We start from the raw sequence: 14510 nt of genomic DNA, 5'->3' as shown, positions 1-14510 counted from the left end.
TCCAAAAAAACAAAAGCATATTTTAGAGATAAGTCAGTGAAATCCAGATAACTCACTTTAAACATTTTGATTCTTAAATGAATTTTTATTCTCCTTATGATGAAACAACCTTTTCCTCCTACCCTGAGAAATTATTTTTAAAAAATTAACCATTGGGCTTCCCTGGTGGCACAGTGGTTAAGAGTCTGCCTGCCGATGCAGGGGATGCGGGTTCATGCCCCGGTCCGGGGGGATCTCGTGTGCCGCGGAGCGGCTGGTCCCTTGAGCCATGGCGGCTGGGCCCATGAGCCATGGCCTCTGGGCCTGCGCGTCCAGAGCCTGTGCTCCGCAACGGGAGAGGCCACAGCAGTGAGAGGCCCGTGTACCGAAAAAAAAAATAAATAAATAAAATTAACCATTATTTATTAACCTTGAAATTTTGTCCCATCTTGATTATATAATACCTCTTATTATTGCCTATTTTATACTTCATTTTTTTTATTAAAGACAAATTGCAGATATGCAGATCAAAAGTGTACATAGAATTCAAGGTGATTAGCTTAGTAGTTAGATCATTGTGATAATGAAGCTGGCATTCTACTTTGATCCTGTAAGGGACAATTTAGTATTAAGCTCCATGAGGACAGAAGCTTTATGTTCTCAGTGCTTAGAACATTGCTTGACACCTTGTAAGGCCAAAAAAATATTTATTGAGTGAAAAACATACTGCAATAGTGGATAGACCTCAAATCTCAGTAACTTATTAAGACAAAAGTTTATTTACTGTTATACAAAGTCTAGAACAGGTTGGTAAGGACCCTCCTCTATCTGGTGACTTAGGAGTTTTGTCTTCTATCATCTTGTGACTCAGGAACTGCCATCTTGTGATGTCCAGTTAAGGCATCACAGTGTGGAAAGAGGTGGATTGTAGAGGCACACCTCTTAAATGCCTCTGCATTTAGATGATACCTGCCACTTCTTCTTGTAGTCCACTGGCCAGATACAGCAACTTGGCCCCAACAGAACTGCAAGGGAGCTGGGAAATGTAGTAGAGCATGTGGGTAACCACAGAGCAACTGTTTTCACCACAAATGAAAACACAGAAAAGTAATTTATTACCTGACCATTCTGAACCCTGTTGGTTATACATTGATTTTATAATAGTATCATAGTGCCTTGGGATGGCACTATGGCCCAGGCCAACTTTTGGTTAAAAACATTCTAAAACTACTAATTAGCTATGTCTTTAAATGTTATCTAACTTCTCAGTAATAATGATAACTGTAGTAGTAGTATTAGTAATAATAATAACAACAAACAACTTTAAAAAAATAAATTTATTTTATTTATTTATTTTTGTCTGCGTTGGGTCTTCATTGTTGTGTGCAGGCTTTCTCTAGTTGAGGCGAACAGGGGCTACTCTTTGTTGTAGTGCATGGGCTTCTCATTGCTGTGGCTTCTCTTGTTGGGGATCACGAGCTCTAGGCACGCGGGCTTCAGTAGTTGTGGCTCATGGGCTCTAGAGCGCAGGCTCAGTAGTTGTGGTGCACGGGCTTAGTTGCTCTACAGCATGTGGGATCTTCCTGGATCAGGGCTCGAACCCATGTCCCCTGCATTGTTAGGTGGATTCTTAACCACTGTGCCACCAGGGAAGCCCAACAACAAACAGCTTTGTTGAGAGTTTCCTGTAAGCTTATACCATGCTAAGAGCTTTACATAGATTATCATATTTAACTTTCCCACTAATCAAAAGAAGTAGATTACAGGCATACCTTGTTGCATTGTGCTTCACTTTATAGTACTTCACAGGTACTATTTTTTACAAATTGAAGTTTTGTGGCCACCCTGCATTGAGCAACTCTATTAGTGCCATTTTTCTAACAACATTTGCTCACTTTGAGTCTCCGTATCACATTTTGGTAATTCCCACAGTATTTCAAACTTTTAAATTATTATTATATTTGTTATTATATCCTGTGATTGGTGATATTTTATATTACTATTGTAATTATTTTGGGGGGCACAATGAACTGGGCCCATTTAAAATGAGGACCTTAATTGATAAATGTTTTGTGTTCTGACTGCTCCACCAGCAGGCTGTTCCCCTGTCTCTCTCCCTCTCCTTGTGCCTCCCTATTCCCTGAGACACAAGAATATTGAAATTAGACCAATTAATAATCTTACAATGCCTTCTAAGGATTCAAGTGAAAGGAAGTGTTGTATATCTCTCACTTTGAATTGAAAGCTAGAAATGATTAAGCTTAGTGAGGAAGGCATTGAAAGCTGATATAGGCCAAAACCTAGGCCTCTTGTGCCAAATAGTTAGCCAGGTTTTGAACACAAAGGAAAAGTTCTTGAAGGAAATTAAAATCACTACTCCAGTGAACACACAAATGATAAGAAAATGAAACATCTTTATTGCTGATATGGAGAAAGTTTTAGTGGTCTAGACAGAAGATCAAACCAGTTACAACATTCCCTTAAGCCAAAACCCAGTCCAGAGAAAGGCCCTAACTCCCTTCAATTCTATGAAGGCTGAGAGAAATGAAGAAGCTACAGGAGAAAAGTTTGAAGCTAGCAGAGGTTGGTTCATGAGATTTATGAAAAGAAGATATCTTCTTAACATAAAAGTGCAAGGTGAAGCAGCAAGTCCTGATGTAGAAGCTGCAGCAAGTTATCCAGAAGATCTAGCTAAGATAATTAATGAAGGTGGGGATACTGAACAACAGATTGTCAACATAGACAAAACAGCCGTCTATTAGAAGAGGATGCCATTTAGGACTTTCATAGCTATAGAGGAGAAGTCAATGCCTGACTTCAAAACTTCAAAGGACAGGCTGACTCTCTTGTTAGGGGTTAATATACCTGGTAACTTTAAGTTGAAGCCAATGCCCATTTGCCACTGAAAAAGTTCTAGGGCCCTGAAGAATGATGCTAAATCTACTCTACTTGTGCTCTAAAATGGAACAAAGCCTAGATAACAGCACATCTGTTTACAATATGGTTTACCAAATAATTTAATCCCACAGTTGGGACCTACTGTTCAGAAAAAAGATTCCTTTTGAAATATTACTGCTCATTGACAATGCACCTGGTCACCCAAGAGCTCTGATGGAGATGAAATTAATGTTGTTTTCATGCCTGTTAACACAACATCCATTCTGTAGTCCATGGATCAAGGAATAATATCCAGTTTCAAGTCTTATTATTTAAGACATATTGTAAGGACATAGTTGCCATAGACAGTGATTCCTTGATGGATCTGGGCAAAGTAGATTGAAAACCTTCTGGAAAGGATTCACCATTCTAGATGTCATTAAGAATACTTGTGATTCAAGGGAAGAAGTCAAAATATCAATTTAACAGGAGTTTAGAAGAAGTTGATTTTAACCCTCATGGATAACTTTGAAGGGTTCAAGACTTCAGTTGAGGAAGTAACTGCAGATATGGTGGAAATAGCAAGAGAACTAGAATTAGAAGTGGAGCTTGAAGATGTGATTGAATTGCTGCAGTCTCATGATAAAACTTTAACAGATAAGGAGCTGCTTCTTATGGACGAACAAAGAAAGTAGTTTCTTGAGAAGGAAACTACTCCTGGTGATTATGCTGTGAAGATTGTTGAAATGGCAACAAAGGATTTAGAATATAACATAAACTTAGTTGATAAAGCAGCAGCAAGATTTGAGAGGATTGACTCCAACTTTGAAAGAAGTTTTACTGTGGGTAAAATGCCATCAAACTGCTTTGCATGCTACAGAAAAATCATTCATAAAAGGAAGTCAATCGATGTGGCAAACTTTACTGTTATCTTATTTTGAGAAATTTCCACAGCCTCACCAGGCTTCAGCAACCACCACCCTATCAGTCAGCAGCATCAACATTGAGGCAAGAGCTTCCACCAGCTAAAACATTATGACTCGCTGAAGGCTCATTATGGTTAGCACTTTTCAGCAATAAAATATTTAAAAGTTAAGGTATGTATTTTTTTATACTTAACAGACAACAGTATAGTTTAAGCCTAACTTTATTTTATTTTATTTTATTTATTTATTTTTGCGGTACGGGGCCTCTCACTGCTGCGGCCTCTCCCATCGCGGAGCACAGGCTCCTGACGTGCAGGCTCAGCGGCCATGGCCCACAGGCCCAGCCGCTCCACGGCATGTGGGATCCTCCCGGACCGGGGCACGAACCCGTGTCCCCTGCATCAGCAGGCGGACTCTCAACCACTGTGCCACCAGGGAAGCCCTGAAGTCTAACTTGTATATGCCCTGGGAAACCAAAAAATTCGTGTGACTCACTTTATTGTGGTGATCTGGAACAAAACTCACAATTTATCCAAGATATGCATGTACTGCCCTCATTCCGTAAATAAGGACACTAGGGCTAAGATTGTGAAAAGCTTGCCCAGGCCCTCACACTAAGGATTCTTAGATAAAAGCTGAATTTTTACCCTTTGATGAAATCCTTACTCTAGGATTTCTCAAGTGCAAAATGAAAATACTAAATCTTACATGAAATGATTTATTAGATACTTAGCACAGCATCTGGTCCTAATACTAGCTTGGTGCTTAGTAGATATTCAAACAGTACTAGCTGTCTTCCTTTATATATAAAGAACAGGCAGGCAGAAGCCATGCCTGCCTGCTCTACTATTGATTATTCTTATGTGCTTTTTCACATAATTGAAAATTGTGATTAAACATAATGTAAGTCTTAGAGTTTTTACTGCATTACTGATTTATAATAAGCCATTGATTCCACAGAGTAACCATCTCTGGGCCAATCAACATAACAGTGATGTAGATTCCACACTGTAATCCTCCTTGAAGAGTAACACTTCAAGAAGTTGAATGGGGAAAATATACTCAGGACAAAACAAAATCTAATCCTTAATGTCTTTAAGGATTGTCTCAAATATCCCTCTTTAAAACTAATATGTAGATAATTTGATTCGGATTTTAAATGGATTGAACACATGCCTTTCTGCCATAACAAACAGAGTAGCAGGCATTGTTTCTGCTGACTTTATATAACAATCTTGGAGGGGCAAGAGCAACTCAACATGCTGGCCATAACTGTAAGACTGAAGAGCTCAATATCATTTGTGTCAAAAGCAGAATCACCACTTTTGTCAGATACTTTTCAGTATCCAAACGACAAAATAATACCGAACAGATTGACCAGTTCATTTTCTGGGGAGGCATTTTATAGCGAATTCATGTTGGCTATCCTGTTGAGCTAGATCAATGTTACATCCATAGCATCTTCAATAGTCCCTGGCATATAGTAGGTGCTCAATAGACATTTAAAAAATTCTAGGCAGCTCTGAAAATCCAGCTTTCCATCAACAACACAAGATTGTCTACTTCAACCCTGAATTGTTTAGTGTTATGTTCAAACTCCAGGCTGGGACAATTGATAAATGAAAGAGAAGGATATGTTATTCACTCATCTCTCTCAAGCTCTATTCCTACAGCTCACCTTATCATAAGAAAACCACATCACTGTTCTAAGTTATTTTAGCTGAACTAGTGAATGGTTTAGTAAAAGAAGAACACATGTTTTGGAGTTGGACAAACTTTAATTCATGTTAATTGGTGCCACTAATCAATAGTTCCAAGACTTTGAGCCAATTAACAGCTCTGTATGCCACTTTCCTCATCTGCTGTTAGTGTTAAATATAGTATTTAACAGAATACAAAGTTCACCTTTACTAGATAAGTGACTAATGCTGGTTCACCGTTCTTTCTCCCCTTGTCTTATTGAGAGTTGATATCATATAAGTCATATGAAGCATATTTCTATGTCTTTGATGAAAAAATACTGTATCTACTGCCTGTTGTTTGATTCCAGGGTTATTATATAAAGAACTACTGAATATTTTTTCCCGGGGTTGAGTGCTAGAGAAATTTTACCTTTCCTATGAACTACTGTATGGTATACTTTATGAAATTAATGAATCAAAACTTGCCACTCACTGTGGTCTTGTTGTTGTCATGTTTTTCCTTTGGCTTGCTGGAAGCATGACACTAACTTTTGTGCTCAAGACAGTAGATGTTCAAAACTTAAGTCTTCTGGTAAAACAGTCATCTCTCAGCCTGCTTTATTTGACATTTATTCTTAAAGCTGGATTTAATGGTTTTGTTGTTTCTATATCTTTTATGGTGAGCTGCACAAATCCTTTTTGTAACCACACAGAATACAAATAATAAATGAATGAAGGAATAAAATGACTTGGTTTCATAGGTGTTAAGTGCAGAACTAATCCAGGCTTGGTGCTCTTTTCAGCTGAAACTGAAAGTTTTATTCAAGAGAAACTAAGGAAACTTAACATCTAAAAATTCTTAAACCTTAATGTTTCCTGCTCAGGAACTGACTAGCAGTAACACAGGCCAGTCATGCACAGGTGAAAATGGGGAGGGAGTGAAATACAGGTTATTAAGTCCGAGAAAAATGCAATCAAAGCTTTGGACACCTGCAGGATAAGATCAGTAATGTGGGACATTTTTCTTTTCAAACTCCATAGCTATGGGCTAGCACCTGAACTGATGATAGGAATCATGACACAAGCCCTTTCTTATAGGTCTGTGTAATATGCTGTCTTTTCACAGAACAGATTATATTCAGATTTCCTCTCTGCCTATCAAACTGCCAGCAGCAATAAAGTCTTCTTTGAATTTAGCTTAAAATTTTTTGGGGAGATGAGGGGCAGGGAGGAAATGAGTTTGCTTTGAATGTTTTCAAAGAAAATTTTATTATGTCAATATAAAATAAATCATTGAGGCATTTAAATATAAGATTAATATTCAGTGGGGGAATGAGTTACTTTTAAAATTAATTTGAATCAATGGTAGAGTAGACTATTCTAAATCTGTAGTTATTTTGAGCAGTATTGATCTCCAAAAGTCACCACTGTGATGTTTTTCATTTTTAATATAACATTTCTGATTTATAATTAATTTAATCAACATCTTAATTTTTTCTCTGGAAAAACACTTTTCATTTTGATGAGCATTTATGAATACTTGTGAGTTTCATACATTCCTCCCATATGTTTTAGTATAAATTTAATATAAATAGATGATGGAATGTTTATTTTCATGAGATAATTGAGAGAAAATTGACTGGACATTTTATTGTAATTGTGAGATAGGAAAACACATCCCAGGGAAAATGACATCTGGGCCTGCTTATAGAGGTGCTGATACTAAGGAAAGTCATCATGGCACTATTTTTAACTTCCACATCCTTTGTTTACTTGGTTTGACCTGCATTTCCTCCAGTTTTTGCCTCTCCAACTAGCCTTTTTTGAATGGTGACATCTCTTGCATCTACTGTTCTTTAAAATAGTGGTTCTTGAAGTGTGGAACTTGTTAGAAATACAAACTCTTGGCCTTATCTTAGTCCCACTGAATCAGAAACTTTTCAGTGGGACTCAACACTCTATGTTTTACAAGCTCCTCAGGTAGTTCTGATCCATATTAAAACTTCAGAATCCCTGCCTTAAACTATTGGCCAGTCATGCCTTCCCAATACGAATTTCTGATTCTTCCTGTCTTGGGTTCAAATCATCAGTTCTGTGATCTGAATAGGAATATACTAAAACATATAACGGGTGAAAAATCTCTTCAGCATTGATAATATTTTTCCATAGTGTGCTTAATGGCATATTTTCATAGGCTTATTTTTAGAGAAAAGTTTATATTTGAACTTTATAATCATGATAAGACTGCATGGAAATTGAGGAAGGAAATTTGTGTGTGTGTGTGTGTGTGTGAATTCACAGATTTTACAATGATGATTTTTAATCTTATTCTGAGAAATTATATGCTTTCAAATGGATAAAAAAATCACTGAGTAGCTTTTATTTTAGAAAATGTGTCAGGGCATTAGATAATTCATTTGAATAGCTTTTATTTGTTTCTTTTTGACTGGGAATACTTTTGTAGCTAAAATTTTGCTCTTGGTCTAAGCTCTATGACTGTTTTAACCATTTTACCAAACTACCACCAAGTCTGTATATAACTTCCCCATTACATGAAAAGTCCTGCTCCAGGTATGCACTGGGAAAAATTACAGGGTACTTCTCAGGTGTGTGAACAATTGCTGTGATGAAATGATATACTCCATTATAGCACTTGGCCAGCTGGTGACCTGTCCTGAGTACCAAGACTTCGTTAGTTCTTGAGTCTGGAGCAGCAGATGTCTTTCAAATACTTGAATCTGAGATGTAGGGTAATCCTTGTCCTAACTAGGACTCTGGTTTCCAGTTTGTGTTTGCCATGAACAATGGAATTTGGCAATACGTAAAGACACCAAGTGTGTGTTCCCTGATGCAGAAGCAGAAATATTATTTCTGCTTCATAATAAGTGTTTTACTTTCCAAATATCTCAGGCAGAGATATGTGATCTATTTCACAGGCTTCAGGCGGTCCTTCCACTCCAGTGTGTTATTCTCAATATGCATCAGAATACTTTGAAGCCTTATTAAAACAGAATGTTGGACCCGAGTTCCTGATTTAATAGGTGTGGGGTGGGAGTGAGCAGCCTCATTTCTAACAAGTCTACAGGTGATGCTGATACTGATGCTCCAGGGAGCACACTGTGAGAATGATTTTCTAATGCTGCCTTTCTCAAAGTCAGATCCTCAGATCCTCAAATCAGAATCACCTGGACTGCCTAGTAATCTCCAGATCCTCAGGACCTATGCTGAAGACCTGAATCCAAATCTCCAAGGTTTTGTCAGTGATTTGTATTTTATCAAGCTCCCCATGTAGTCCAAATGTGCACTCACATCTGAGAACAAGTTAGAGGGGAGGACTGGGCATATGGTTAGCCAGAGAAAACACAAATCAAGTCTCTTTCCAACATTACCAATTTTATACCATGACTTGGCATTCATGGTTGTTTTATACATAGTAGTTGGATGCATTAATGATAATGAATGACTGCAGACAATTAGTTGCTACTCCCTGTTTGCTCCTAGCATCTTTTCTTTATTCTGTTATAAAATATATTTTCCATATTTTAACTACTTGCTTATTTTACTGCCTCCATCTAGATGGGGGAACTTATCTTTTTTTGTATCTCCAGTGCCAGAAGTCTAGAACATCAAGGTCATTACATATGATTACTACATACATGCAAAGCAGTTGGAATAGCAACATTTCAGAGGTGAAGAGAATATGTGGGGAAAGGGAAATAGATTACTTAGGTTCGATGAGACTAGTGTGTGCTAAGAATTTTGTGGGTGGTCAGAAACTAGAGTAGTACAGGATGTGAAGGGTCAGAACATGACAAATGGCAAGTCGGGCACTTTGTACCAAATTAACCTTGACAGATGAAGTTCCTTTGTTAGTCTAGCTCCAGTTGCTTTTTTACCTTTCCTTGCCAAGGGAAAAAAATGACTTTAGTAGGGTTAGTTTACTGATACATTCAAAAAGTCTAGCTTAGAAATGGACAATGGTGTAGAGAACAGTTCCTGATACTGTAGTTGAAATAAAGGATCGTTATAATGTTCTTGTTTCTGCTATTGTCCACACCCATTGTCTAAATTCTAAACCCTGTTTAGTCTCCATGAATGGGATCACAATGCCCTGCTTCTTAATAGCGTTGTTTAATTTCCTATTCTGTACTTTATAGGCTGCCTCCTGGATTTCAGACCTCTCATGATTGTATTTGTGAATTACCTGAATTTTCAGTCTCTGTCCAAACAACCTAGATTCCTAATTTATAGTCCACTCTGTTCTTTGAGGTCTGTGTGCATTTGTACTGGATTGTTGCTAGCATATGTCTCCTAGTCATAGGCTGGTGCCTGTCACGACTGTTCTGCTCTCAAGCCCATCTGGGGTCTTAAGGTTCTTGTACTAGATTTGTAGGTTTTGCCACCCTTGTCCACAAAGTCCCCATTGTATTCTCCTCATTACTAATGCTGCCTGTCCCTCATCCAAGAGCATACAGGGCAAATTAGTTTGTACTCCCATTTCAATTTTTTAATTAGAAATGAAATGCCAAAAATGTCTAAGGAAATGGCTTTATTACCAACTACAGGTCCAGAGCCTAATGAGGTTTAAATCTTCTTTCAGATTATGTGAGAATTAGATTTTCGGAGGTCAGTATATATTAAAACCATACAAAGACCTTTAGTTTAGATTCTGGGCTCAGAACATTAAAGCCAGTTTTGTTTTGTTTTTTACTAATTAAAGCTTTGACCTACTCAAAAGATGTAAGTATGTAATTATTCATTGTGGGATTTCATTGGGGAATGTCCCACTCATTGCAGGACAACCAGCATTGGTTGATAAGCCACATCTTCTATTATTGTGGCACACCAAAACATGCCCACAGATCTCCCAAATGCCTGCTAAGGGTTAGTGTCACCTCTAAAGAGGACCACTGGTTTAGACTATTCAATTTTCAAGTGCTGGAACTGGGAAAGAACCCACAGAGCATGTGAGTGCTCAAAACCTGAACAAAATCAGCAAGAAAGAGACGAATGACTATTGGGTAAACATCTGCCAGTGTGTGCCACAAGGAAAAGGCTAGATAGTATTCTGTAAGGTTCCTTCTCACTACAGAATCCAAACTATTTAATGTCATAAAAAGCAATGTAAGATCATTTATGGGTAAATAATCATCATGGATAATGGATATTTACATTATATATATTCATAAATCATGATTCAAAATAGCAATTTCTTCAATTGCTAAATATAATTAATAGAACTTCTCTTATTGATAAACAAAATATATAGCAATTGAGATACTTAAAATCTAAGCTTGCAATAAATAAAAAAGCTGTCATGTGGCATTTTAGAACAGTGTTAGTGACTAAAATTTTTCAATGTTTAATGCAGTAGCATTTTTGGTATCATTGAGAGCAAATGAAGTCAACACTATTTAATTCAAATTTGCCTAATTAAAACTATGCATTATTTTATATCTCAGTTCTTTCTGAGAAAAGGATGTAGATACATTCTTTCATTCTTCCTCATATGGCTTTTATAACAGATGATCAGGGATCACCTCTGAAGTACCTAACATAGTCTCTGGGACCAGTATATGTTCAGTAGGTGTTTGCTGCATAAATAAATGGTTTTAATGAAACATTTCAGAAAAGACAATGCAGATCTAAGAATATTTTATCATAAATAGTTTTAATATTGAAAACAAATTTTTCTTTGCCGTTTTTCTGAGATATTTTACTCCAGGTTATCTTACATGGACTAATATATATATTTTTTCTGTGTTAAATGCAGGTTTATATAAAGATTACAGATGACAAAGTATTAGTAATCATTGAAAGAACAGGCTTTTCTGTATCTCATTGTCATCCTGGTTTTTCTCTTATCTCAAGTTGTTGTTGTTCTTTTTCACAGGGATTTGATAAACAAGTGGATGTGTCATATATTGCCAAACATTACAACATGAGCAAAAGCAAAGTTGACAACCAGTTCTACAGCGTGGAAGTGGGAGACTCAACTTTCACAGTTCTCAAGCGTTACCAGAATCTAAAGCCCATTGGCTCTGGGGCTCAGGGAATAGTTTGGTAAGTGGGATGGATTTAACTTCTATTTTTAGAAGGAACATGCTGTATGTGTTGACTACATACACAACACAAATACACAAACACAAATAAATAGCATGACTTGAGGGGGAAAAATCCATTCTACCAAAGAAAAATAAATCTATGAGCCTTATTAGCAATTTACTACCCATTGGCTAACAATATGTACATCTTTGCTTGTGACTAGTTTTTCTAGTCACAAAAAAATCCATTATGCAACAACCATAGAGAAACCAAGAAAACCAGAGGTTTTCTAGCTGTTGCTAAAGCATTTAGAAAATTTTATTTGGATGTTTTCACAGCAAGAAATAAGGAAATATGTGTTCAGATAACCAGCAAGTAAAATTCCCTACAGTCTGAAGAAGTAAAAATGAGATCTCAAATGTTCCAGTGACTTTTAAAGTTCAGTGTTTAAAATTCAGTTGCCTATTAGAAAAAGTGGCATTTAAAAAAAATGTTTGTTGAATATTTCCAAAATGGAAAGATTTTGAGCTCCTTAGTAACTACTCTTTTATGACATTTTGAGTGGCAAATTGAAATGATGAAAAATCAGGATATGACTTACCTGTTATAAAACTCTTGCAAAAGTGATGATAGATTGATAAGGATTTTTTTTAGGTAGTTTTAACTTGCAGTTTAGCAACCAAATGTATTTAGTATGAACTTATTAGTATAATAATTTACAGTTTGGTGGCTCACAACTATAAGTAAAAATTTAGGGCATGAACTATAAATATACATGTATATTTATATTTATTTATAAAGGATATTTACTTATAACAATATATTATGTGAATTACTATTAAATTAATAATATCCATTTAAAAACAAAAACATCCCTTTTAAGAGAGGAGATGAAGTTGAAATAAACATTATTTTAAAATAGATTTTGTTTTAAAACTCCCTTTTTCCACTCATTTGATTTTTCTTTCTTTTTTTTTAGTGAAAGAAATCTAACAGGGTACAATTATTTTTCAAACCTTCATTTTATATTTCATAAGATGATTCTAAAATCTGGTTCACTTCATTTTTAAACATTTTTTTTTGTTTTCTTAAGACTAGTTTTTAGAGCAGTTTTAGGATCACAGCAAATGGATAGGAAGGTACAGAGATTTCCCATATATCCCCTGCCCACCCACATACATAGTCTCTCCCAGTATCAACATCCCCCACAAGAGTGGTACATTTATTACAACTGATGAACCTACACTCACACATCATAATCAACAGAACCCATAGTTTACATTAGGGTTCACTCTTGGTGTTTTACATTCTATAGGTTTGGACAAATGTAGAGTGACATGTATCCATTATTATGGTATCATACAGAGTATTTCCACTGCCCTAAAAATCCTATATACTCCACCTATTCATCCTTCTCCCTACCCCCAACCCCTGGCAACCATTGATCTTTTTACTGTTTCCATAGTTTGCCTTTTTCAGAATGCTGTGTAGTTGGAATCAAACAGAATATAGTCTTTTCAGATTGGCTTCTTTCACTTAGTAATATGCACTTAAGTTCCCTTCATATCTTTTCATGGATTAAAAGTTCACTGAGGGCTTCCCTGGTGGCACAGTGGTTGAGAGTCCGCCTGCCGATGCAGGGGACGCGGGTTCATGCCCCAGTCTGGAAAGATCCCACATGCCGCAGAGCGGCTAGGCCCGTAAGCCATGGCCGCTGAGCCTGCGCGTCTGGAGCCTGTGGTCCACAACAGGAGAGGCCACGGCAGTGAGAGGCCCGCGTACCACAAAAAAAAAAAAAAAGTTCACTGAATAATATTCCATTTTCTGGGTGTACCTTAGTTTATTTATCCATTCATCTACTTAGGACATCTTGGTTGCTTCTGAGTTTTGGCAATTATAAGCAAAGCTGCTTTAAACATTTGTGTGCAGATTTCATGTGGACATAAATTTTAACGATTCACTTCATATTGACAACTCATTTTAAGTTCACTCTCAGTGCTTAGTCAGTGCAAATGGCAGAAGTGCCTGGTTGGTGCACTACTAAATCATTTACTAGCACTTAAACCTCATTTATCAAATATACCAATGCTTTTATTGAAATTCACCTAGTAAATTTCAATCTTTCCTAATGTCAATCAGTAGTTGTTTTTGCAATTTGAAGATGGAACATTTTAATATTTTAGAATAATGGGCCAAGCCTTTTATTTTGTAGATAAACAGCTAAGTAAATTTTTATTTTCAATGTTTATTTATTTATTATGGTGCAAGGATGCAGGTGAACCTCTTTGTGACACAAAATAATTTCAAGGTGTGGTAGGCAAAATAATGGTCCCTCAAAGATGTCCAGACCATAATTTCCAGAATTCTTGATATGTTATCTTATATGGCAAACCTTTTGACATATAACTTTAAGATTAAAGGCCTTAAAATGGGGCAATTATCCTGGAATATCCAGGTGGGACCTATCTAAACATATGAGTTCTTAAAAGTGGAAAGAAAGACAGAAGAATGGGTCAGAGAGATGCAATGAGAGAGAAGGAATAAGAGATTCAAAACATGAGAGGGAATTGCCTTACTGTTGCTGGTTTTGAAGATAGAGGAAAAGTGTCATGAGACAAGGAATGGGGTGGCTTCTAGAAGCTGGGAATGACCCTCAGCTGCCAATTAGCAAGAAAATGGAGACCACAGTCATACAACCATGAGGAATTGAAATTTGCCAGCAAACCCAAATGAGCAAGGAAACATATTTTCCTCTAGCACCTCCAGAAGGAACTCAGCCTACTGATATCTTGACTTTAGCCCCGTGAGACTCATGTAGGACTTCTGACCTAAAGAGCTGCAAGATAATAAATTTATGTTGTTTGAGCAGCTAAGCTTGTGGTGATTTGTTGTGGCATTAATACTAATACACATAGTATAGTAAAGATTCTACTATTAAGATGATTGCTATTCTTCAAAAAGCTGGCACACTGAACTATAGTGTTGTCAAAGGAAGGAGTTC

General features: G+C 36.7%; 1 protein-coding gene across 4 annotated transcripts in view; it reads left to right on the top strand.

Moving 5' to 3' along the window:
- The window catches only part of MAPK10 (mitogen-activated protein kinase 10), a gene marked incomplete at both ends in the record, with an annotated part of 170796 nt that overhangs the window by 14010 nt on the left and 142276 nt on the right, over positions 1–14510 (top strand). For 3 of the 4 annotated variants that reach the window (XM_081238356.1, XM_081238355.1, XM_081238354.1), the window contains one exon: positions 11358–11527. In XM_081238356.1, coding sequence (XP_081094482.1) covers positions 11358–11527 — 170 coding nt within the window. Of the gene's footprint in view, positions 1–11357; positions 11528–14510 lie in introns of those variants that run through there. The other variant, XM_081238357.1, reaches the window with a different exon arrangement.

Source organism: Mesoplodon bidens (genome assembly GCF_964165515.1).
Source record: "Mesoplodon bidens genome assembly, chromosome: 1".
Classification (NCBI taxonomy): domain Eukaryota; kingdom Metazoa; phylum Chordata; class Mammalia; order Artiodactyla; family Ziphiidae; genus Mesoplodon; species Mesoplodon bidens.
Note: the sequence above shows the minus strand (reverse complement) of the source record. Positions and strands in the feature narration are given on the sequence as shown.